This window comes from Lynx rufus, unplaced genomic scaffold (genome assembly GCF_022079265.1).
Source record: "Lynx rufus isolate CCGP_SWC_20201006 ecotype Redwood Valley unplaced genomic scaffold, mLynRuf1.p SCAF_23, whole genome shotgun sequence".
In the NCBI taxonomy this organism is placed as follows: Eukaryota; Metazoa; Chordata; class Mammalia; order Carnivora; family Felidae; genus Lynx; species Lynx rufus.
In genome coordinates, this window is record NW_025814838.1 from 4,983,119 (window position 1) to 5,009,777 (window position 26,659).

A 26,659-nucleotide genomic window follows, 5' to 3' on the forward strand; every position below is an offset into this window, starting at 1 on the left:
ATGTTTCTGATTTACATTGGTTGGAGATGTTACGATTGTTCACACCTCAGTAGGCTGACTTCCTGCGTGTGGTCCGAGTTATAGACTTTTAATGGTGAGTGCAGTGTCTTGTCGGTAGTGTGCCCAGCACAGTAAGACGCGTGCGTGCCTGTGGGCGTGTGCTGATAGTGCGTAGATGCTCTGGAATCCCAGTGCTAGAGAAGATGCACATTGATAGGAATCACCACTTAGCGATGTGTACACAGGACTGATAACTATATTGAAGCATGATTCAGGAAAGTAGATGATTTATTCATACGTATTTATTAAGTACTGCTATGTGTAAGGCCGTCTCCCAGGCACAGTGAGGGGATGCGAAAGTGGAAGAAGACACGGTGCCCATGCTCCAGGAACCTGCAGTCTGACAGAGGAAGTGTCGCGGCAAAAGGTCATTAGTGCCGGTTACCTTCGTGTCACTTGCCGAAGGTCAGTGACTCGACTGTGAGAAAATCACTTTCACCTGCAAAAGAGTTGTTCCGAATTGCCCCAAATTGTGTCTGTACCTGCGCCTCTCAGACGTGCCCGATGGCGGGAAGGGTGCAGGATTCATTCCATCTCGAGCGGAACACGCGGGTCCTGTGGAAGTCTCACACGTCTGGGGTCGCGCAGAGGTGGAACCGGGGTTCCCCTACCCGTATTCCTGATGGTAAATGGGCTGTTTGGACATGGGTTAAACTGACTTCCTGAACTCTGTCTCTGTTCTGAGGAAATAGAAGGTCCCACCCACCATCTTAGGCCAAGACATCTTGCATTCTGTCTTTTTCCAACTGGAGCATGAAAGTCAAAATGAGTAGTGATGTGTCTTTTATATCACATTACATTGCCTTTATGAAGATCCATAGGAAAAGGTTTTCTTCTGGGTCTCAGTACCAGGGAAAGCTCTGATCCTAAGCAGAAAAAAAAAAAATTACAAACACTGTGATTTTTATAACTTCTTCCTTTTCTCTCTCTGTTCCGGCTGCTGGAAAGCTCAACAAAACATACAGGCCACCTCAGCCAACTACCTAAAACCCGTATTTGTTTGACCCTACTGTGTTTCTTTAAAAATTATGCCCAGTCCTATTTTTTTAGAGTAGTTCGAATTAGTAGACATTTTATTCTCTGACATCTTATCCGAGGCACTTTGGAGACTGGCTTGTATGCCTTGCCTACACTTGCTTTGTTATCCCCACAAATACCTCCAGTTCCTACCAGTGACTTTATTACCCGTATGCCCTAATTTATTCATAAACCTTCTTTGAAGAGGGAAACTTCACACATACGCTTAAGCCCCTCAGGGCCACCTGCCCCAGGCGACTGAGCATTAGACCAGAAACCAAAAGGGACACGTTTTAGTCTTGTCGCTATCACTGAGTGTCGTGTGACACATCTCTGCCTCTCTGGCCCGTGTTCCTTATCTGGAGATACGTTGAACTTGATCTGCAAGACTGCTGTGGCTCTAATGTTTACTGCGATGACGGGGCACAGTGTAGATGAGGAAGAGGTCATAAGGCCAGGTGCCCAGCCTGGCCCACCACGGCATGCGACGTGCAGGCCACACGGAACCGCTGCGTGCTTTGGGAAGAGGGGTGCCAGGAGCCTGCGCAGTGCGGAGAAAGGTCAGGTCACTCGTGTCCACCAGCAGGCAGCCCCCGCGGCTCCCCCCCTCGGTAGCCAGTGGCAGGTGGCTGCGGTGACGGAAGCGGTGTGGGAGGTCTGGCGGCCGGGTCGGGCCGGACTGGGCTGTGACGAGTGGGGGCAGTCCCCAAAGCAAGGAGTGCCGGCCGCCCATGCAGCTGTTCGCTCGGCCACCGAGGGCGTTCCACCTGTCAGCGTGCGTCTCTTCGTTGTTCTGTATCCGCGTTTGCTTAGCTGTCTTCTTGAAAACTTGTCTGTGAAATAAATGTCTAAAATAAATGACTCCCGTTGGTTTTTGCCATCATTTGAAGGAGGCGTTCTATTAAGGGAAAAGAGAACTTACAGAGGTAATAAAAGCAGGTCCCAGTGGCTGTGTCAAGAGAGTTTCAGAGTGACTGCAGCTCCCTGCTCTCCCTGCCCTGAGGGGCCGGGGGGCTTGCGAGGCCACCGCTGTTCTCTGTCACGGTCAGAGAAGTCCCAAGGAATGGCTCTGGTTCCAGGGTGGAGTTCGCCCTGGAGGCCCCCATGCACGGCCTCTCCTGGCGGCCTGAACAAGTATGGACGATCTCCCCAAAGACACAGGGCGGCTTTAGATTTACCGTTTTCCCTGGAAGAGTTCCAGCGGCCTCCGTCTGCCCTTCTTGTGGCAACAATTTCAACTCCACGGTCATAGAGTCAGTGTAGACACTTTGCCACTGGGCGAGGACGTGTTTCTAACTAAAGTCGCAGGCACTGCGAGAAGAGTCCTGGGGTTTGGGAGCCATCCACCTGAATGTGAGGTGGACCGCGTGTGCCTCTCCCCGGGCTCTATAAGCCTCTGCCCTGTGCTGGACCGCCGGTGCCCGGTGTCCTCGCGAATTACAACTGCCGAGTCACTGTCTAAGCATCCCTGGAAATTTTCCGTGTTTTCCTTGAGTAAATGGGCACAACCCTTTGGGAGGAAGTGAAGACGAATGCGTCATCCTCTGGCCTCCGTTCCCTCACAGACATCGAGGTCTGTGAACAGACCCAGGTCTGGGAATGACACGAGAGACTTTAGATCTCTAAGGGGAAAAACAATTCTGTAAGGGCTACAAATCTGCAATTTCTAGACACGGTTAAATCAACTAGACTTGAAGGGAGGTGAATGAACGTTTTTGTGTTTAAGGACTAAAAGGAACATAGCTGGGGGCCGGGGAGTGGGAGGAACGGGCTTCCAGCGATGGAATGAGTACGTCACGGGATGAAGGGCCAGGGAACGTTGTCAATGTAATAGCGTTGTATGGTGACAGGTGGCAGTGTGAATACGCTTGTGAGCACAGCATAAGGACGGAGTTGCCCAATCACTGTCGTATACTTGAAACTAACACGTGTCAACTATACTTCAATTAAAAAAAAAAAAAGGTCTACAGCTAGTCACACACACACACACCGCCCAAACTTCATGATGAGTACGAGGACACGAAGGGAAACCGTGGCTTTGGGTTGCACGAGAGGTGGATACCGAAACCCACCTGGACATGGTGGCACTTGAGAATGGAGGAAGGGGGACAAGATCCGAAAGCCCGCAGCCTTAAGGCGTAAGGTGCTTGGATACCTGAGCACAGGGCCCGCGGGTCATGCTAGCGTGTTTGACATGGAAGGTGTGGAAGTGGCAGTAAGGGATCCCTCTTCCAAGAAGCTACCCTGGCCCGGACAAGCGCGACTGGGCACGCACCACGTCCGAGGACCAGCCCCAACAGCAGCACCACGTGGCAGAGAGACACGGGCAGCACCGCAGGCACGGAGACAGACGCCTGGCAGGAGGGTAGGAGACCGGCATTCTGCTCTTCGGGGCTGCCACAACTCCCAGGGTTCTTGGACAGGCTGATGACGGAGAGTTGCAGAAGAGACTCTTAAATAGAACAAACTGAGGGCTGCTGGAGGGGAGGCGGGATGGACATAAAGGAGGGCACTTGCTGGGATGAACGCTGGGTGTTACATGTAAGTGATGAATCACCGGGTTCTGCTCCTGAAACCGTTATTACACTGTATGTTACCTAACTTGGATTTAAATATATAAGTTAAAAAAAAAAAAAAAAAAAAAGGACACCTGGGTGGATCACTTGGTTAAGCATCCGATTTCAGCTCAGGTCATGATCTCACAGTTCGTGGGTTCAAGCCCTGCGTCAGGCTCTGTGCTGACGGCTCAGAGCCTGGAGCCTGCTTCCGATTCTGTGTCTCCCTCTCTCTCTGCCCCTCCCCTGTTCATGCTCTGTCTCTCTCTGTCTCAAAAATAAAACATTTAAAAAAAATTTTTTTAAAGAAAGAAAACTAGACTGTGTGTCCCAAATCCTGGATTCTATTGAGCTCTGCCATTAGATCGCTCTGTGATTTAATCAAATTATTCAGCTGCGCTGGGTTTTGGGGTCAGACAGCCGTGAGTGGTTCCCAACTTCTTCCCCTTTGAGAGGCCCAAAGAAGGTAGGTGAAAAAATAGACATGTGCGAAGGTCATTTAGAAGCTCCTTTCTAGACCTCCACCCCTCACCATGACTCTGGTACCTGCAAAGTCAGAGCCTTTGATTACATCACACCACGTACCACGAGCTGACACGTCTTCCGTTTCGCCTGTACTGGGCATCGTGCGAACGCTCTACAAACGGCAAGTTATACTCCCATGCATTCTGTGGCCCTGCCTCTGCTGTACAGAAAAAGCAGCGGAGAGACGTGAAGTTGCCTTTCTCAAGCTTACGCAGCAAAGACGTGAACAGTCTTAAGATTTAAGCTCGGATCTTGCTCAGAATCCAAACTCGTAGCCACTGCATTTTACCGTCATGGAGTTTCCAGCTCTGACATCCCCCGTTTCCAGTTCCTCCTTGTTCTGAGAAGACGAGAGGTGGGGTGGGGATGATCTGGGTCAAATTTGGATTCTACTCTGGAGGGTCTGAATGACTTTTGAGAGTCATTGGGATCAGCCTGCCTGTGCCATTCTTGTATTTATTTTTGATTTTTATTTATTTGTTTACTTATTTATTTTTGCCTTTGGAGAGGTGATTTATTGCAGTAGATTCCCAGAACATTAGAACTTGGAAAGGACTTGCAGAACTTAATATTACTGTCCTCGTTTAAGAATAAAAAAAGAAAAATTGACAAAATTTAAGAAATTTTCCTTGGTCACAGGTCTAGAAAGTGGAAAAACTAGGTCCTAAATTTAGGGTCTTTTGACCGTAATATAATTTTTTTAAGTTTATTTATTTTGAGAGAGACAGCACGCGAGAGGGGGAGAGGGGCAGAGAGGGAGAGAGAGAGAACCCCAAGCAGGCTCCGTGCTGCCAGCACAGAGCCCTGTGTGGGGCTCCAACTCACAAAGCTCCTGCCTTGAGCTGAAACCAAGAGTCCCGCTCAACCAACAGAGCCACACAGGCTCTCCGTAATTTTTTATTATACTACACTAGTTATAATATGTTTAAATTTTTTAAAATGTATTTATTTTTGAGAGAGAGAGCACAAGTGGGGGAGAGGCAGAGAGAGAGGGAGACACAGAATCCAAAGCAGGCTCCAGGCTCTGAGCTGTCACCAGAGCCCGACACGAGGCCCGAACTCACAAACCGTGAGATCATGACCTGAGCCGCAGTCGGACGTGTGACTGAGCCACCCAGGTGCCCCAGCTGTGCAGAAGCTTTGTATCTTGATGAGGTCCCAATAGTTCATTTTTGCTCTTGTTTCCCTTGCCTCCAGAGACGTGTTGAGTAAGAAGTTGCTGTGGCCAAGATCAGAGAGGTTTTTGCCTGCTTTCTCCTCGAGGATTTTGATGGCTTCCTGTCTTACATTGAGGTCTTTCATCCATGTTGAGTTTATTTTTGTGTCTGGTGAAAGAAAGTGGTCCAGGTTCATTCTTCTGCATGTCGCCGTCCAGTTTTCCCAGCCCCACTTGCTGAAGAGACTGTCTTTATTCCATTGGCTATTCTTTCCTGCTTTGTCAAAGATGAGTTGGCCATCTGTTCGTGGGTCCACCTCTGGGTTCTCTATTCTGTGCCATTGATCTGAGTGGCTGTTCTTGTGCCATAGCCTGTGCCGTACTTGCCACCAAATAATGTGGCGATGCAAAGATGAATTAGCAACAACCTTCCTCTTGAGAGCTTATGGTCCAGAAATTGTCATGAGAGACCAGGACTTGAAATCCAGTTGCAAGTAAGCAGTGAGAAGGTACAGCGCGTGTCTTCCTGCCCCCCTCCTAATGGGGACTAACCGGCAAATAGGAGATAAGGCAGGAGACATATTGTCCCTCATTCAGAAACGTCAAAGTGTGATGGCAAAGATCACGAACCCTACAAACATTCCTGATCTCAGATTTTGGCTCGACCGACGGACTGTGGGACTCTGGGTGACACCATCGCTTGGAAGCCGCATCTGTCCCCATGGAAGATGAGAAGGGGTGAGGGTACCTGCCTGTGTTACTTTCCTGGGGCTGCTGTACAAATTACCCCAAACTGCGTGGCTTAAGACAACAGAAACTTATTCTCCCACAGTTCTGAGGCCACAAGTCTGAAATCAGGGTGTCAGCAGCACCAGGCTCCCCAAGGCTGTGAGGGAGAAACCTTCGTTGCCTCTTGCAGCTCCCGGGACTCCTGGTACTGGCGTGTGATGCAGTAACTCCAGTCTCTGCCCCCATCCTTCTTCCGCGTGCCTTCTTCTCTGTGTCTCTGTGTGTCCTTTTCTGTCTCTTCTAAGGACACTCCCATCGGACTTAGGGCCCCCCCTAACCCAACCTGATCTCACCTTGATTGATCCCTACCTTAATTACACTGCACAGACCTTACTTCCACATATGGTCACCCTCTGAGGTTCCAGGCGGACATGAGTGTGGGGGGACGCTATTCAACCCACTGTGCTGTACCTCATAGGGTTGTGGGGAGCAAATGAGATAAGGCATAGAAAGCATTATGCACAGTGCCAAGCATGGACTAAATGATCAGTGTTAGTTATACACGTGTTCATGCATATGCATGCATGTGTATACGTATGTGTGTATGTACACGTATATGTTTGTATGTACGCATGTATGTGTATGTATATATAACTATTTTGTTATTTACTAGATTTACCAAAGGTTTCTTTCTTTCTTTATTTAAATTTTTTTTGAATGTTTGTTTATTTATTTTGAGAGAGAGCACAAGCAGGGGAGGGGCAGAGAGAGAAGGAGAGAACCTCAAGCAGGCTCCGAGCTGTCAGCACCGAGCCCCACACAGGACTTGATCTCACGAAGTGTGAGATCATGACCTGAGCTGAAACCAAGAGTCAGATACTTAACCAACTGAGCCACCCAAGCATCCTGCAAAGGTTTACTTCATCACATAAACAAATGAAACAGTAACTTTTCACACTTGTCACTCTTTGTAAATGTTCTAATTTGCTTGTTACTGGTTTTATATTATTGCCTGTTTTTTTTTCCTTTTTTTTTTTTTTTTTAGGGTTGTTGTTGTTGTCGTTGTTGTTGTTATTTGCTATTCTCCTTGTCTCCCAAAACTGCTCTGGATGTTTGGGTATGTGGTGTGCCCATTTTCTCACCAGGCAGCCTCAAAGCATATCGGTGATTTTCTCTAAGCATTTTGTTCATTTTTACTCGGGTGAGCATTTTGCTCATCTTGTAGAAGTGGGTGAGTCTTCATTCGTTGTTGAGGATTACTTTTCCCTGGCCCTTCTTCATGGTGTTACAATGACCAACTTCCATCGGTGACCCATAGATTGTAGAGATGATGCGCTCTTTTTGGAAGGTATGAGGTTATGAATGTGTCTCCGTATCTTTTTTCAATCCTTCCTTATTCGTGATAGTCATATCTTCCATCGAGAAACCACTCTCTCTCCAGACCTATGTTATGCCATGTTATTGATCTCCTTGGGAGATCCTTACAGCTCTGGCCGACCCCCATACCCACGCCCATCCCCAGCCAAGCACCTCAAGTGGGCTGATCCATGTCCTAGGTGATACTGGCCACTAAACCAGACCCTGGACCCTACGGCCTCTGATCAGGGATTGACTCTGAGCTCCTGGCAGGGTTCCAGGATGGGTCTGGCCTGGTGGAAGACGGGCTCTAGGACTGCCCACGTCCTCAGTACCTACCCTGATGCGGACCCTAAGCCAGGCTCCGGACAGCTAAGGCCCAGCCCAGACTTTTGCTTCCTCCCCAGCAGCGCCCATGTCCGAAATGAAAGGCAAATGCACCCAAAAGGAAATAGTGGACTATTTATTGCAAAGCTAAAGTGGCAGCTCAGGAAGCAGGGAAACCCCCTGAAGGCCCTTCTGTAACAGCGAAGAAGGAGAAGGAGAGGGGGCCGGGGGCAGTGAACTCCTGCGCACAAACAGCCACCTATTCAGCTCCTGGGACCCTCCCTCCCGAGAAAGACCTCTCCCTCATGCTGGCAACACGCCCCCCAGGCTGAGGTCTCCGCCGAGCACAGTGAAGTTCAGAGAACGTAGAGCATCCTCAGAACTTAGCGGCAGTCTGTCTATCTGGGAAGCCAGGCGCACATGGGGGGAAGCAAGTGAGGGGCTCCTCTGGGCCTCTGCCCAGGCAGGAAATGCAGAAGGTGACCTGTCTGCATTCTGGGTGGGGCCGCAACAATGCCACCAGGGTCATCGTCCCTTAAATATTAGGCGGGTTTTCCCATCTCCAATGATGAACCTACAAAAAAAAAAAAAAAAAAAAAAAAAAAAAAAGGCCCCATGAGGCCCCCGAGCCTCTGGAGGAGAGACCCAGCCCTTCATCAAGTGTCTCCAGGCCCAGAATTCTCCAGAAAGATGCTCTCCTGAGCCCTTCCAGCCTCAATAGCCAAATCCCCTCAGGGAAAGGGAGAAACTCTTTCCTGTTTGCTTTCCAGTAACCTTTCCCTGGAGATGCTCTCTCGGCCATTCCGAAAGCAACAGTGATGCCCTTCATCGCCAACCCGTGGGCTAAGCCGGACTGCAGATGGGCAATGACGGCAAACGCTAGAGACCAGCTCAGCGACCGTGCCCTCCCAGACTGCGGGAGGTAGGTTCAACGTGTACCAAGTCCAGACCCTAGTCCCTGCAGGGCCTGGAGCAGGGAAAACGAACAAACAAAAAACACACCAGGCCCCTGCAGACCTTCAAAGCTCACAAAAGGAGAGCTCAAGGGGAAGCAGTCAAGCAGATACTATCCTTGTGGTGGCATCAACCTTGTTCCCCACCGCACAAGGCCAGGGAGCTCTGCTCACGTTGCATTTCGTGCCAATGGCATCTCCTGGCACGCGTGCTCTTGGGGGCACCAATTTCCACGGTTCTCTCTGTGGATAGGACTCCCCCGCCCCGTGAGGAGCTCCCCTACTCGTGGTCCACGTGGCTGTGCAGGTGAGGCTGACCTCACCCCAACTCCCGACATAGCCAGGAAGAGTGCCTGAGCCCCGTGGCTACAGGGGTGGATGCAGAGGGGGACACGACCCATGCTGCGCCAGTCCAAACCAGTGAACGTGAGACCCCGGGCTTTTGCTAGAGCTGTTGTTTTATCTCTTCTGGGGTTGTTAAGCTGCTGACATAGAAGCCTAGCTTTTCCGGCGAGCATCTCTGCCTCTCCCGGAGAGCCTCTCGGAGCATGAAGCCTGCCCAGAGGATAGCAGACCAAGTCCTAAAGACACTGTTTGAGCACCACCTGAAGCCGGTGCTACGTGTGAACTTCTCATTTATGTGAGTGAGTGAATTCCCCCTTGTGACGTAAACTACGTTGAGATGGATTTCCGTCACTTGGAACCAAAGGTCCTGGAGCCATAATCTTTGTCTCTGGAAAAGACTCCTCCCTCTTCCCTTCTTCAAACCCAAGTGAGATCCCAGCCCTCCAGCCCTGGATGCTCTGGGAACTGACACCAGGTGCCCACGAGAGGGGCCAGTGACCCTGGGTCACGCTCCTACCTGATAAGCACTCCTACGAGGAGGCTCCCCAGGAGCGGGCCCAGCCAGTAGATCCAGTGGAAGTCCCAGTGATTGGCCACCACAGCAGGTCCAAAGGCACGGGCAGGATTCATGCAGGCTCCGGACACAGCACCCCTGCAAACACCCAGCCACATGGTCGCCAGATCCCAGCCAGGCCCCAGCCCGCGTCAAGGTCAAGTTCATTTCCCCAACTAGGCTTAAGTCACACACCACCCAGAAACCCTCTTGAAGCCACCATATTGTGGGGCTCTGGTGGGGCGGGGGGAGGGGGGTGGATCCCAAAGAAGACACAGGCGAAGAGGCTATTGGCACCGGGAGGTGGAAGGCTTCTCTGTCACTCCCCACACGCCCTTCTAGAAGAACAGACAGCAGAGAGAGTGTTCAGTGGTGACAGGAAGAGAAAACGGGTCCAGGTCCTCGTCGACGTTGAAGAAACCAAGGCAAGCAGTCAGCGTCGACCGCATGCACTTCGGAGTGAAGCTGACCTGCATCCGAAACCCAGCCCAGCTCTTTCTAGCTGTGTGCCCTTCGCTTGAGGAGAAAGTGCCTGTCTCATAGGCTCTTGTCAGGAGCCACTGCGAAAATGCACTTAGGAGCCCAAGACTCAAAATATAATTCACGTACAAGCGTTTAATCTAGCTAACCCTTATTAGCCCTTGTTGTGCCACAAGCTTGGGGCCTGGCGTCTCCTACGGGAGGGGGGGGGGCTGTTCTCCAGGGCCACCTCTCTGGTTCTGGGGTCGGTATCCTTGCCGCGTTGCTGAGGGTCTCCCGGGGTCCCCTGCCTGGCAGCCAAAGTCCAAAGGATGAAATCATTGGCTTGTAAAGGAACCAACAGCCGCTAGGGGGCAGCAAAGCACCGCCGCGGCTTTACACGCGCTTTCCGCACGCCCCCGCCCCCCCAAGCTCCCCAGACTCCACCTCCCAAAGGATGACAGCGATGTGGGCGGCAGAGCCGGGACCGCCTAGACTTGGTTCTGTGTCCAAGAGAAAGAAAGGAGGTGGGCATTAGGAAGGGGCTCCCTCGGGGCACGTGGGTGGCTCAGTTGAGCGGCTGACTTTGGTTCAGGTCTGGTTTATAAGTTCGAGCCCCGCATCCCACTCTCTGCTGTCAGCTCAGAGGCTGCTTCAGATCCTCTGTCCCCCCTCTCTCTGCTCCTCTCTCCCTCTCTTTCTCCAATAAATAAACACTAAAAAAAAAAAAAGAAAGAAAAAAAAAAAAAAGGAAGGGGCTTGTCCCCTTTACTAAGAGATTTGGGCTCTTGTCCCAGATCTGTCCTTTAATTTGCCACTGTCCAGTGACCTTAAATAAGTCACGTGTGTTCTCTCTGGGCTCAGTTTCCTCATATATAAAATGGGAGAAACAATCCCTGACCCAAGCTTGTCTCCTTAAACCCCTCCTGCACCCCTGAGGGGCTCACCCTAGATGAGTCAGTGAGTATGGAAGCTCTTTGTGAGGCTGAGGCTAAAACCTGGCTTCCCACTGACTGAACAAACACAGCTCACAGAAATGTTTAACGCTACAAAAAAAGGTAAATTTCCGGGTGCCTGGGTGGCTCTGTCAGTTAAGTGTCTGACTTCAGCTCAGGTCATGATCTCACAGTTGGTGAGTTCGAGCCCCGTGTCGGGCTCTGTGCTGACGGCTCGGAGCCTGGAGCCTGCTTTGGATTCTGTGTCTCCCTCCCCCACTTGCTCTCCATCTCTCTCTCTCTCTCTCTCTCTCTTTCTCAAAAATAAATAAACATTAAAAAAACTTTTTTCAAAAGAAAGGAAAATTTCACATGAGAAGCCAGTTTTCTGACTTCCCTGGAATGATGTTAGAAGGGTCATTTGAGGCCCACGTTCCATCACGGCAATAACTTACTAGAGGGGCAGAGGGGTGCCTCCTTGGGTACCCCAACCCCAAAGGCTGGCCCAGGACCGCTCACCCGGCCAGGATGTCCACGGTGACGGCAAAGCCAATGGAGAATGGAGCCAGAGGGCCCTGCGTCTTCTCGTTGATGGCGCCCATGCAAACAGCCAGTGCCAGCAGGGTCGTCAGGATCAGCTCCACCACCACCGCCCCCCCCACCTGCCCCGGCTCCTGGACCGTCACAAAGGCCGCCCCAGACGCGTTCCAGAACCTGTCTTCAGGACTCACTGCCTGCGGAGAGAAGAGAAGCCACTGGCCTCACTGTGTGGGCAGGGCAGGGGGACGGCGGGCAGCGAGGGGAAGCGCGTGCCCCTCAACCGCTGGGGCAGTGACAGGCTCTGTCCAATCCACAGTCACGCATACCCCAGCTCCAGTTTTCACTGAGAGCCACCGGACTTCTCTGAGCCTCCTCTTGCTCATCTGTAAAACGGGATAACCCAGCAGTGGCTGCAGGGGTCGGGGCCCCAGAGCTCATGTAACTAGACGATCCTCTTTGAAAAAAAGAACACAAAAAAACCTTACTCAACTTGCAAACACATCCGACCAGATGCACCCCACTGCCAGCCCCCTTTAAGGCCCCTTTGAAGGGGTGAGGGAACCCCGAGGCTTGACAGGAAGTCAGCCTCAGGAGTCATCAGGGCACCTGGAAAGGGAAGAGAGCAGAGCAAGCTTCTGGACCCTGGACCTAAATCTGGACCCGGCTGCTTCCCGGCTCGGCTGAACCTGGGCCAGCTACCGACGACTTCTGCGTTTCCTCCTCCGTAAAGTGGAGGTGATGGTAATCGGAGTTTTGAACTCAGGCAGCGAGTGTCCTCTAAGAACCGACTGTGGCTCCTTGTGACGCGGCCGGGAGATTTACCGAGAGAAGCTGTGTGAATCACCCTCGCAGGGAGGGTGTGCTCAGTGACCAGAGCCTCCGCCCTGCACTGCCCAGATTGTGTTGGGCGGGTTTGCGGGTGGCCCGGCTGGAGGGAGAGCCTAGGAACTGCTTTCCATCAGGGATCAGAGCGGGAAGGTCCAGCCCCCACTCTGCAGACAGGGGATAAGGGTCTCAAAGGGGAACACGGGGAGACCAGGGCAGGGAAGACAGCAAAATGGGACTCCAGACCAAAGTCTGCCATGGGCCAGTGCTTAGAGCTACAGGCCGAACCCCAGCCAGGCTAACGGGCGCCCCCTGTTCCCCCAACCCGACCCCAGGCCCCTTAACACGCATGCCTACAAGCCCTACATCCTGCAGGGCCCCTGGTTGTACTGAGACTTAACAGCAACAGGAGGGGGGAAAAAGAAGGGAAGGAGGCAAGGAGGGAGTCCATCCGTGAAGTGATGTGTGGGTCTATAAAAACTTGAGTGGCGGGGAGGAGGCGGTAGCCGTCCTGCCAGGAGAAGATTCCAGACATAAACTGATAGTGGACTCCCATCACACGTCGAGGGACTCGGTTTAAAGGCAGGCAAACTGGAGAACAGGCAGAGAAGTTAGTTCAAGGAGAGTTACCAGAGCCTTCCCACACCCTCAGTTTGTACAATGAACGAATGAGTGAGTGAATGAATTAATGGCAAAACACTAGAAACATTCTCCAAAGCCGTTCCAAAGCCAGAAATGGTCTCAGGGAGAGAAACTTCAAGTCCCAAATTCTGCTTCCTAGTCTGTCCAGGGGAGAGCTATGTCCAGACACTGACAGAACAGGGTGTGTTTAAGGAGAGTCAAAGGCCCCCTTCCCAGGAGAAAAGGACCCACCCAATCCCAATGAAGGAAAATCCTAGAGGAAAAAAGTGGAGCGCCTCCGACTCCCCACTCCCCTCACCCCAGCCCCCGTGGGGATCACCCACCTTGGCCAAGGCGGCCCCGATCAGCCCCCCGCACAGCTGGGAGATCCAGTAGGGAAGGAGCATCACCAGGTTGAGGCCTCCGATCAGCATGGCCGCCAAGGACACCGCAGGGTTGAAGTGCCCACCACTGTCACCCGCAAAAGCAGAAGGAAGTCTTGAGACCAAGGTCTAGGCCAACACTAGAGCGAATGTGTCCCCCCAGGTGGCCCCCCAGAATGGCCCTGCAGCACCAGAGTGAGCCAAGGACCTTGCCCAAGTAGAAAACAGGCACCAGATCCTGCCCGTTTTCCCTGAGGTGCCCACTGGTGGGGTGAGGGATGCGGGGGACAGCCGGGGAGAAGCGGGCAGCCCCATTCCTGCCCTACACCCAGAGCCCACGGTGCCCAGAGGAAGGACCTGGTGGGCGACCATCCCTTAACTCCTTCCGGACTCACTCAGAGCTCTAGCCCTCAAGAGATGTGGCCATCAGTCAGAATGAGACCCCAGACTCCAAATTAGGAGACAGAGAGAGGTATCCTGGCGTCCCTTTACCAGTGCCCGGGCTCTGCAAAAGAGCTCCCGAGTGGCTGAACTCCGCCTTTCCCTAGGCTGGAGGAAAACCCTATTCTAATGGCACCAGTAACGCTGGAGCTGAGCACTTGGTGCCGTTTGATTCCCGTGGGGCTCTCAGCGTGGGCTTCCTCCTGGCTCTGCCACTTACTAACCAAGAAACCGTGGACCAGTCCCGTGGCCTTTCTCGGCCACACCAGGAAAGTGAGGGTAATGATAGCAACTACCCTCAAGGGGTTGTTGAGAGCATTCAATGAGTCCATATCTAGAACGTGCTTAGAGGGGCGCCTGGGTGACTCAGCTGGTTAAGCATCCGACTGCAGCTCAGGTCACGATCTCACGAATCGTGGGTTTGAGCCCTGCATTGGGCTCTGTGCTGATGGTGCAGAGCCTGCTTTGGAGCCTCTGTCCTCTGTCTCTGCCCTTCCCCCACTCAGGCTCTCTCTCCAAAATAAATAAACATGTAAAAAAATCTATCTATATATATATATATATATAAAGGCAGGCAGGAAGAAAGAGAAAGAAAGAAAGAAGGGAGGGAGGAAGGAAGGAAAGGGAAGAAGGAAGAGAGGGAGGAAGGAAGTGTTTAGAACAGTGCCTGGCAATGGGTTAGCATTGTATATGTGTGGGCTTGAGGAAAAAAACTAAAAAATACTCTCTTCTCCCCATCTTACGGGTGGGGAATTTAGGGTTTGGAGAGGGACTTGCCCAAAGCCACAAAGCCCATAGGCTGCAGAGGTAGGATTTGAACCCAGGCAGTCCGAGTCCCCAGCCCACGCTCCTATGTACAATGCTGGGAAACTTGCGTATGTGCCCAGGGTCCCCGCTGATAGCTTTGCTCCCCGCCTCTGCCCGCCCAGGTTAGCCTAGGCCGATCCCTCGGAACTGGTCTCACCTGATATTCCCCAGTGTGGCGATGATGAGGCCCAGGGCCAGCCCGTGGGCCAAGGCCGGCTGCAGCAGCCCAGTGTCCGGCCCGTTCTCAATGACCGACAGGCACCCGATGAAGATGAAGAGGGCAGAGCCCAGCAGTTCGACCAGACAGGGCTGCAGGAACCGCTCATACCAGGATTCACGACACCTGCCTCCCATGCTTGGCTGCTTCCGCTTGCCACCGACAAACTCCGCGTCACGCACAGACACAGCCGCCTGCAGCGGGGAAAAGGGAGAGCGGACACGGGTGGGAGGAAAGCCCTGGAAGGAGCCCCCAGCGCCCCAGCCTTGTCAATTCTCAGCACCCCTTGTAGGGCCAGGGTGCGGAGGCAGAGGCAGAGGCCAGCTGCGGGCTCCCCTCTGCAGACATCAGGGCCCGAGTGACCCGCGCACCTGCTCTTGCCTGAGCTGGCTGGGAGAGTGCACCTGCTGTCGGGCTCTTATCTCAGACCGGGGCTGCTCATTCTACTTCGGGCTCTGCTCATTTTAAAGGGCTGCGGAGCCTCCCCTAGGGTGCCAAGAAAGCAGTAAAGCGCGGTGGGAGGTGGCCCTGGGGCCCAGAAGAGGAAACAGTTTCTTTTTTTTTTAATCTCAACTGGGCAGGGCAGGGGATGGTCAAGGATCGCTAAGCTTTCTGCCAACAAGGGGAGAAGGCACCGGCTGACCTGCACCACCCGGGGAGCGCCCCAGGCCTTCCCCAGCAGGACGTGGAGCCACCATAAGGGTCCCCGCGGCCACCAAAAGGGTCCAAAGGAGACCAGCGTGTGAGCACGAGGAGGGCCCCTCTGGGCTGGGACCGCACGTGGGAGATAATGGCCAGCGCATTTTCGGTGATGTTTCCGTGGATTCCCTCAGACGTCTCCTCCTCGTATCTGGGGCCTCAACAACTCCCCTCACCCTCACTGCCTGATCCAGGACTGAATGCGTGTAGACGGACGACCGTCCACCCACCGACAGCCAGCGGCAGCCACGGTAACACGTGCGTCGCGGGAAAGCCTGCGGGCCTCGGAAACAGGCTGCCTGGATCCCAAGCCCGTTTCTGCCGTGAACTGGCTCTGCGCCGCAGTGTTCTCCGCTGTGAAGCGTGAACGATAGCGATAGAGCCGGCGACATTGGGGCGTTCGTGGTTTGAATGAGTTCATACGACAAAGAGCTTATGACACTGGCAGACACACGATCAGCACAACACCAGTGTCTACTAATGAAGAACAGATATTTACGTGTAACAAGGATTTATTGAGCAATTTCTACAAGCCTTCTACTTGCCGGGCACCGGGCTAAGAACCTTATTTATATGCATTATCTCACTTCAACAGTAAGCCCGCGACGTAGGTACTCCTACTTTTCCACAAGGGGAGGTGGAGACTCAGGAAAGTTACGTTTCCCAGGGTCACATAGGTTTTGTGATTGCAAAACGTGTGGGTTGAGTCACAACGGACAAATGCTGCATGATTCCACTTATAGGAGGTCTCTGGAGTAGTCAGAGCCCTAGAGACAGAAAGGAGACGGTGGTTGCCAGCGGCTGGGGGCGTGGGGGCAGAGGGGAATGGGGAGTTGCTGTTTAATGGGTACAGAGTTTCAGTTTGGGAAGATGAAAACGTCGTAGAGATGGATGGTTACACAACAGTGTTAATGTAATTAATGCCACTGAACTATACACTTAAAAGTGGTTAAAAATGGTAGATTTTATGTTATGTGTATTTTACCACAATTGGAAAAAGAACTTGTGGGTTAAGCCACTACAGTCTAGTATCTTTTTAAGATGGATGGATGGATGGATGGATGGATGGAAAGAGGGAAGGAAGAAAGGAGGGAGGGAAGAAAGGAAGGGAGGGACGGAGGAAGAAAAAAAGAGGAGAGAGATGCATTCCTTTATTCATCCATTCAACAAATATTTAAGTACCTGCCATGAACTAGTTCTAAGAGCTAATTGGAAATGTAGCAGTGAATAAGATGGGCAAAGATTCTTTCAGTGCTCATATCTGTTACCTGAGTATTTTTCTGTGCAGATAGAGATCCATAGAGAAATAACGTCAGGGAGAAGAGAATGTAGTGAAAACGCCTCCCATTTACTACTCCTACTGCATATCTAACACTGTGCTGAGCACACTGCATATATTCACAACAACCCCATGATCTCTTATCCCTATCTTCAGGGCACAAAGATAAACCAAGGCACAAAGAGTTGCGGAACTTGCCCAAGGTTGTGTAGATAAAAAGTATCCACTCCAGGACAGAGCGAATCCATCCAGGGTCTGATGGTTTGCTAAAAGCTCTTTTCAGCTGGAGGCTCAGGAAGGCAGCCCCTCTTTTGAATATCTGCACATCTCGGAAGGTTTAGGGTTGATTATCTTGAGCCCTGTGCTCTCCCTCCTCTGTACCCAGCTCACGCTGTGCAAGATGTCTCACACCCTTCCTCCCGTGTCCCTGCAAATGGCAACACAAGGCAGTTGTCCAACCTTGTGCTTCCCCATCTCCTTCACGCTTTGCCCAAGTCCTGCCAAGAGCTGCTTCCAGAACATGTCTCTCCTGGTTTCACCCAGGCCTCCGCGAGTTCTTGCTTAGTGTCTTGAAAAAAAAAAAAAAATCAAACGTTCAGGATACACCTGCCAGGTTCTAGGCCCTGCACTGGACACCTCACGTGCATTCTCTCGGTTAACATTTACAATCATCTGATACCTTCTCCGCGTCACAGGCAGGAACTCCCAGCTGGGGTCACTATAGCTCCTCATCTGGTCCCCTTGCCTCACCCAACTTTAATCTGTTCCTCTTGTGCTGGGACCCAGCAGGGCACGGTTCAGCACTTGGGTGCAGGTGGGGATCAGGCTTCTTCACCATCGCCTGCTCGCTTCTCCCTCAGCCCCAGTGTTTTCTTTTGGAGAAGTGGGAAGACGGCGTCCCCCATCCTCATAAGGCTGTCGTGCGGATTAAATGAGACAGTGCCAGATTCAGAGCAGGCCCCATCAAGAGCACCTATTGTTGTGGCTTTCGTCAGAGTAGGCTAACCCATGTAAAAAAGAACCCAACATTTAGATGGGTTACCATAATAAAAATCGATTCACTGTTGACACAATAGCAGGCCCTTTATGACATGGTGACTCAGGGATCCAAGCCATTTCCATCTTGGAGACCCATGATCTAGGTCCCCAGATCTTCTGCACCAGCCAGCAGATGGGGGAGAGAGGACGTGGGGGACGTTTTTAGGGGCTAGGCCTAAAATGGCAAATATCCCTTTCCTCCATGTTTGGTTGACCAGAAGTCCGTCATATGGCTTCACCTGACCACAAAGGAGTCTGGGAAATGTAATCTAACCACGTGCCCAGGAGGAAAAAGAAAGGCTTTTGAGCACCAGAAATTTCTGCCACATGATAGATGCTGTTGTTCCCCAGACTATCAACCTCATCACATCCTTCCCTGCGTTAAAACCTTTCAGCCCTTCCTATGGCTTTCAGGGCAAAACCAAACTCCCAGAGCCGGCCACACAGGCTGTGAGTCCTACCCTGACTCACCTCTCGTCACACAAACCCTAAACAGTCCGATGAGCCATGTGCCCACTCCCCTCCCTGCAAGCGCTGTTCCCTCTGTTTGAAGTCCTGTTTTGCCCCCTGGGCCAACCTGCACTGCACGTTTAAATCTCAGATCGGGTGTCTCTCCCGTGACCCCTGGTCAACTAGATGTCACCTCTCCAGACACAGCCTCCCTCACTAGATCCAGGGACTGTCTTGGTAGCTCCAAAAACAGTGGCTCTCCAAAGAAAACCCGAATGTCATTCAGGCACAATATATTTCCACAACTCAAGATTTCTTGTGTGGACTGCCGTCTCCATAAGCAACACACTGGTCCCTCCGCAAACGACTAGGATAACCGGTGGGCTAGTGAGATAGTGTCTCCTTGAGAACTTCTCAGTCTTCCAATCCCAGGTCTGGTTGACATGACGGAGGCCTCTGATTTTTATCTCTCTTTAGATCCTTGTTTAGTTCAAGATGTCTCTGCAGCTGTAGACACCTGTCTGCCATCCACCACCAGGTCCAGATGGAGTATAAAAGCAGTTCTATGTCATCCTGTCACACTGCTCTTCCTTCCTTTCTCACTTTGATAGCTGCACTGTGGGGCAAGAATGTGATGTTGGTGCCATGGCAGCTGTCTTGAGACCAAGAGGTCCAACTTGCCAGAAGGGTGGATCTTTGATGATATCACCAAGCCACCAGACTAACCCCAAGATCAACTGCTTCTGACTTCCTTGTTAAATTAACCTGAGCTTCTCGGATTGTGTACCAGGGCACCCCAGAGAGCCACGCTGAACTCACAGGGGCTTTGGGGGATTATAAAACTTCAAGGGAAATATAGTGATTCTCGATATCTGTCAAACACCATGTGAATTACTAGCTCAAGGTTGTTCAAGGCTGTAATATCAAATGGCCCTACATTCTCTCCAATAACATCATATCTTTGCAAAGCTGGCTTTATGGGAGTTGCCATAATAAAAAGCAAGTACTGCATAAAAATCAATGTGGAAGAGGAAATGTAGGTCAGAGGGTCTCCAACCTGACTCCGAGGTCTGGGAAGTTGTGCAGTCCCCCAAAGGACACACACATCTCGTGGTAATTACCTGTAGAATGTAATAATGGAAGTTATTTAAGGACTCAATTCAACTGAGTTATGTGTAGTCATCTGAAAATGAAATAAAAATATAAATAAAATACTTTTCAATATATGTGTATTTTCTTTTCAAATGGCTAAGTTGTTAGGACATAAATGCTACGTGCTTTTGGACCTATTTGTTTAATGAGAAGAAGCGGTAGGCATTCCTTTTGGCCCAGGAACGCTGTGAACCAAGACAGTTTGGGAGCCTGTGAAATGAACAATATACGTCCTGTTTCAGGAAGTGGGAGTTGAGATTTCTATCGCTTGCAGCAGAGAACGTTTCCGGCTGGTACACACTCTCCCAATTGCCTGGCGACACCAGGCTTTCAATTGAATGATTTCTTCTTGAAACCAGCCAGTATTTGCAATGCAGATGCTTGATAATTCAGGCTGATCCTGAGATGGACAATCACAGAAACTAAAAGCAGAACTCTTTGTCTCTTCTGAAACAGTGGCTTTATTTCTATCTAAATGGCCCTGCCGTTGTTTTCAGCGTACAGTGACCAGGGGCTTAGGGCAACTTAGTGGTTGGAAAAGAGTCTAGCTTTTTTTTTTTTTTCCCCCCACTTTTCTCTCTGCGAAACTGCAGGTTTTGTTTAAACCTAAGCATGTCCTGGGGCGCCTGGGTGGCTCAGTCGGTTGGGCGGCCGACTTCGGCTCAGGTCACGATCTCGCGGTCCGTGAGTTCGAGCCCCGCGTCAGGCTCTGTGCTGATAGCTCGGAGCCTGGAGCCTGCTTCCGATTCTGTGTCTCCCTCTCTCTCTGCCCCTCCCCCGTTCATGCTCTGTCTCTCTCTGTCTCAAAAATAAACATTAAAAATAAATAAATAAATAAATAAATAAATAAATAAATAAACCTAAGCACGTCCTTTCCTTGACTGATGCCTTTTGAGTCACTGGTTACAAGACATCAGTCATGTGGGTTATTTCAGAACCCTTTACAGCCAGAGGAAGGTCATCAGACTCAAGAAGCAGCCTGCTAAGTCTCATCAATAAGGTTCACTGTCACCATCTGTAAATGGTGAACAATTAAAACGGTAGAATGACTACCGTTTACTAAGGACCTACTGTGGGCTGGACACCACAAGCTTATTCCGTATGCGTGATTAGAATGTTCTCCTCTTTTTTTTTTTTTTTTTTTTGCTTTGGCTTTTATCCTTGTGTCTACTATCCAAATTAAATAACTCTCAGAAGAGTAAAACCAAATGGCCAACAAACATGAAAAGACACTCAGTCTCTCTAAAAGCCAGAAAAAGAAAATTCAAATTAAAGCTACAGGACAGAATTTTTTTTTTTTTTTTTTTTTTTAAGTAGGCTCTGTGCCTAGGGCAGAGCCTAGCATGGGGCTTGAACTCACGACGCAGCAATCAAGACCTGAGCTGAGATCAAGAGTCACATGCTTAACCGACTGAGCCACCGGGCCATCCCCAGAACAGACATTGGGTTTTTTTTAAGTGTTTATTATTTTGAGAAAGAGAGACAGAGACAGAGTGCAAGCAGGGGAAGGGCAGAGAAAGAGGGAGACATCGAATCTGAAGCAGGCTCCAGACTCTGAGCTGTCAGCACAGAGCCAGACGTGGGGCTCGAATTCACAACCACGAGATCATGACCTCAGCTGAAGTCGGATGCTTAACCGACTGAGCCACCCAGGCACCCCCTTTTTAAAAACAGCAATACTGATTGCGATGGGGAAATAGGTCAACTCCTGTATTGCTAGTGGAAATGTAAATTGCTACAATATTCTGTAACACAATCTTGCAATAGTTATTAAATATTTAAACTCACAGACCCAGCAAGCCTCATATTTGAAAATCAATCCTACAAAAGATAACCTCCAATAGGTAAGAGTATATACACAGGGACATTGATTTCATCATTGTTTGTTGTAGAAAAATCTGGGAACTACTTGAAAGATCATAATTATGAAAACACTTGAACTAAGTAGGAAATATCTACCCCAGAATGCATGTCTCCCATAGTTCTCTACACCTTCAAGCCTTTGGATGGCCTGTTTCTTTTACCCACACTGCTCTCTAAATCTGGCAAAACCTCTCATCCTTCAAGTCTGAACAAAGATATGAGAATGTTTGTAAAGGTAGCAAGAGAGAAAGTATGGAAAATATAAATCACGTGGGCTGGCTAACAATTAGATGCATGTCACAAAGTGGAAGAAGCCAGACATGAAAAAGCACACGTCCTATATAAAAAGTTCCAAACAAAGCAAAGCCAAGGACAGGGCACGTGGAGATTTCCGGGGCGTTACCACCTTCTGTCTCCCGATCTGGATGCTGGCAAGGGTGAGTTCTGTTTGTGAAAGGTCACTGAGCTGTTACAGTTGTGTGCTTTTCTGTGTGTATATTACATTTCAATAAAAAAAAGTTACAAATAAAACCGGTCTGTGTTTAGGAAGTTACCTTTTGGATAAAACCAGGAGGGAATTTGCAGGCGAATCTCGGGTCCCTGGGAGAGAACACTGAATTCAGTCTCTGTGTCCTGGGCTGCCAGGTTTTATGCCCATAATATAAGAATATGCCATTTTAGAAACTGCCTTTAAAAATCAGAAGGCTTTACTCCACACCCTTTAGTATTCCAGTAATTGAAACTGTTGTCAATAACAACAAAAGTTAGGGGTCGAGTCCGCTCCCAGACCTCCTACTGAGCATTTAACAAACTTGACCTTGCTGCTTCTTCAGGGCAGTCTCATGAGGCAGGTATTGTCCCCATTTTGCAAATGTGGAAATCAAAGTTCAAAGGCCCAGCAACTCAATTAAGGTCAAAGGTAACTGGGCTCAGAATCGGTTTGCTTTCCTCAGGTAAACGATCTCAAAATAGAAACCAGAAGTATCTTTTGGATTTTTTTTTTATCAATTCTTGAGCAGCTTTACTGAGGTTTAGTTGATAGATAATACGTTACACATATTTAAATGTTGATGTTTTGACACCATGAGACCTTTATCACAATCAAGACAGCAAACACAGATGTATCATCCCCCAAAGTTCCCTTGTGACCCTGTTCTTGTCTGCAAACACTAATCTGTTTTCTTTCTTTCTTTCTTTCTTTCTTTCTTTCTTTTTTTTTTATGTTTATTCTGAGAGAGAGAAAGAGAAAGAGAAAGAATGAGCGGGAGAGGGGCAGAGAGAGAGGAAGAGACAGAATCCCAAGCGGGCTCCGCACAGAGCCCGACCCAGGGCTCGAACCCACTAACCGTGAGATCACGACCTGAGCCAAAATCAAGAGTCGGACGCCTAGCCGACTGAGCTACCCAGGCGCCCCACTAATCTGTTTTCTCACACTATGAATAGGTTTGAGTTTTCCAGAATTTTCCATAAGTGAAACCAAGCATCTGGCTTCCTTCCCTGGACGTATGTATTTTAGCATCATCCAGGTTCTAGCACGCACGAGGTCCCCTGCCTCTGGTTGCTGTGGACGTCTCCACGGTGTGATCATGCCCCGGCCTCCTCCCCCACTCGCCCTTGGATGGGCCTTGTTCCAATTTGGGGATGCTGCCCAAAAAGCTGCTGTAAACGTTTTTGTACAAGTCTTTCAGTGACATGTGTTGTCATTTCCCTTGAGTGACTACCTAAGAGAAGGACGGTGGGTGTGAATTTAACTTTTAAAAAACCACCAAGCTGTTTTCCAGGTCCTGCCTGCAGTGTATGAGACTTCCGGGCTCTCCAGATTGTCACCAACAGCGGGTATGACCTGTCTTTTGGAGTTCAGACGTTCTAATTTGCACTAATTTATGACTCATTTTGTTGAACTTTTCTTTTTTTTTTTTCCGCGTGCCTATCTTCTTTGCTAAGATGTCTGTTCGAATCTTTCAAGCCCATATGTTAGCTGTTTGGTTGTTTTCTCACTATTGAGTTTTGGGACTAGCATATATACTCCGGATACAAGTCCTTTTTTCAGTGATATGTTTGGCAATATTTTCTCCTCATCTGAGGCTTGTCTCCCGCACTGACAATTTAATATTTGAACCATTTGTAAGCGTGCGGTTCGGGGGGTATGAAGTGTGCTCATATTACATGCAGCCATCATGACATCCACCTACAGAATGTTTTCATCTTCTCAGACCAAAATTCTTTACCCATCAATGACTTGCCATCCCCCTGCCCCCCCCCCCAGTCCCTCACAAACACCTTCTGTCTCTGAATCTGACGACCTCATATAAGTGGAATCATACAGTATCTGCCCTTTTATGTCTGGCTAATTTCACTTTGCATAATGTCCTCAAGGTATGATAGGAAAAGATAGGTAAATTAGGTAAAAAGAGAGGGAAAGGTTAGGGCCTGAGGTCCCTGGATGGGAAAAAACAGATTTTGGAACAATGCTGGGAGCAGCTAATCACAGCAAACCCCCTCCAGCGTCAGGTCCCTCTTAAGAATGTAACCGATGCCACCTACGCCCCTCAGGTTCCCTCAGGAATCTGACAAAAGACATGACAAAAGATAAGTAGTGGATCATAAAACGTATGACCCACAAGGAATGATATGGCCACAGACCAGTCTGAGCTCTCACACAATGGAGTCGAGCCGGTCAGGACCGCACAGCCCAGCACGTAGAGCTATCCAGCCAGTAAGCGTAGGACCTGAGAAAGAACGAGGGGGAAGGGAAGGGAGGGCTGACCAGGACCTTATAAAACAAGGACCCTCGCCTGTAGTCCGTGGGCATTCACTTTCAGATGCCCCCTCTCTGTAAAGAGAGCTTTCCTGCTAATCTTCCTTTCTGATCGGATGCTCTAATAAACTTTTGTCCACCTCTTCATTGCTTCAAAGTGGCAAGACAACGAATCCCGGGTATTGGGTAAAAAATCCTGCAATGAAGCTGCCACCCAGGTGGGAGCAGGTGTCAGAACTTCCTTCCTTTTAAAGACCGTATAATAGTCCATTGCACGGATATGCCACATTTTGTTTATCCATTCATCCATCGATGGATATTGGGGTCGTTTCCACCTTATGGTTATTGTGAATAATGCTACTAGGAACATGGGTGTAATAATTCTTTCTTGATTGCTAGCAAAAAAAAAAAAAGGAACTTCTTTTCTTAAAATTGCAAATGTCTTTTTCCTCTGTGTCAGTGGTCGGCTTCCCTAATATCTCTGTCTCTCTGTATGTGTCTCTCTCTCATCTGCTCTCTCTCTTGCTCTGTCCCCGTAATGGATACCTGGCATTAGTGTCTACTTAAGACCTAATCCCTCTTTCTTTGGGTGATAGCCTCTTGATTTTCCCAGGGGAAACCACAGGTCTTCCATTGGCTCTCACGGTTCACACAATTTGGGAAGAGCTGACAGCCTTCTGCCACCACTCAGCTCCCCAACCTGTCCTCCCCACCCCTTCAAGGGCAGGACATCCACCTGGGTCGAGCCAGTCAAACATTCAGGCCATCCTGACTGACTTGGGGATGAGCTTATGGTCCAAGTCAGGCCCTGACTTGCAATTCCGGGCATTTTTTCTGGAGATTTTTGGGAACGAGATGTGCTATTCCTCCGGAGTTCCTGGGAAGGGGGTGGCGGTTCGGAGGGGCGGAGGGACCAGGAGTCACCAGCGGCCATCACTGCCACCATGATGGATGAGCCCAAAGAGAACGGAAAACTCACTGAGGAGAAGAAAGCAAACGGAGCACAAGGTGGATGAGCTCGATATTTTGTCCGCCCACCGGGCCCCGAGCCAGCCAGGCTGGATTTTCCCCGGTCAGGTCTTTGTCCTTCTTCAGCCAGTTGGAGCTGGGTTTCTTTCCCTTGCAAAAAAAAAAAAAAAAAAAAGACTCCTACTTACAACACTCTCTTTTCTTCCCCAGCTTTCCTTTGTTTTTTCAGATTTCAGAATTCTGAAATCTGAGCAAGCAAACCTGTCCTTGGTGTGTCAGGACCACAGACAATTGTTGGTGGGTGCGGGGCAGGGCAAGGCCTTAGTCACCCAGAGGCACGCCTGCCTACCCAGAATAGAGATGATTAAGAGATAAGTTCTCGTGAATCAGGGACATGTGCCAGGCACATAAAGAACTGTTACATAAGGCAAAGTGTGAGGGCAAAAGCCACCTTCCGATGAAGTGCCCTGGAATGGATGGCTGCCACCCTGATGACCTGACTTTGGGCCATCTCACAGCCTCTTGGTCATGACGCCAGGAAGTCGGACAGTAAGAGCAGACATCCGTATTCCCGATCATCCTCTCTGGGAATGTAGACACCTCGGGGTAAGTATCCTCCAAGGGAAGGGAAAGGTGGCGGGACCAAGTGGGACCCCAGCCAGCAGCCCAATGCAGAGGGGGCTCAGAGGACAGGGCGAGCTCTGGATGGAGCAACTAGGTCCCGCCCACGCTGGGCCAGGGCTTTCCGGGCTGGGGTGAGAATGGAAGTTGAGTGGCACTGGACCTCAGTGGGTGCAGGACCCCGGGAGCAGTGGGGGAAGGGTGGGCAGGAACAAAGCCGAGGTCAAGGACTCTGCTACATGTACTGTGCCTTGTTAAATAAAAACAAAAAGAAAAACAAAAACAAAAAAAAACAGAAACTGAGGTGTTGGTGTGAGATGGGAAGGGAGTTTACATTAAGACCACAGGCGTGAGGGCACTGGGGTGTCAGCGGCTAACCCTGGCCACAGCAGATTACAGCTTTCCTCCAGTCCTGCCAACAGCAGTGTGAGATTGGTGTTATACTTATTAACCCATTTTACAGATGAGAGAGCGGAGGCCCAGACATGGGAAGGGCCGCACTCAGGACCACAGACTTGTGAACTCTGGAGCTGGAATTTGGATGCAAGGCTGCACCCAAACTGGTGCCTTTTCTATTCTTTAAATTTGGTGAAACGTCATCTTAGGATCATTAACTCTTTAGCATAGAGCAAAACCAAAGGGCCCAAAGCCACCGAGCTGAATGCAAACAGGCTCTTTAGGCGACCCACCCCAAAAGAGCCAGAGGCCCTCACTGACCAGTCACAACCGGGCACAGCGCCTAAGTTCCCAAAAAACAGAAAATTCCATCCGTCCCCAGGCTCCCTCACTCCGCCTTATAACTGCGACCCCTCAACACCCCTCTATAAGGCAGTCTCTCCTTTGCTGTCCTGCCCGCTGCCCCCCTGCAGTATATTCCATAAACTCTGATCTCTTCTGTTCTGCTCTGGGTGAATTCTTTCACCTCCCGCACCACCGACTGCCACCCAATCAGAGCACCCTACATTTGGTGCCCCTGCCCCGTTCCGATCGGGACACCCCACATTTAGGTTTGGTGACCCATTGTGC

At 50.3% G+C, this 26,659-nt stretch overlaps 1 protein-coding gene across 1 annotated transcript; it reads right to left on the bottom strand.

Annotated features, from left to right (window-relative positions):
* Window positions 1-7,846: 7,846 nt before the first annotated feature.
* AQP8 (aquaporin 8) lies at window positions 7,847-25,523 on the bottom strand. Its single transcript, XM_047087807.1, has 7 exons — window positions 25,514-25,523; window positions 25,023-25,162; window positions 14,745-14,998; window positions 13,301-13,427; window positions 11,490-11,704; window positions 9,541-9,675; window positions 7,847-8,299 (listed from the first exon to the last, which is right to left on the bottom strand). The coding sequence occupies exons 1-7, from the start codon at window positions 25,521-25,523 to the stop codon at window positions 8,251-8,253; spliced, it is 930 nt and encodes a 309-aa protein (XP_046943763.1). The 3' UTR covers window positions 7,847-8,250.
* Window positions 25,524-26,659: the final 1,136 nt, after the last annotated feature.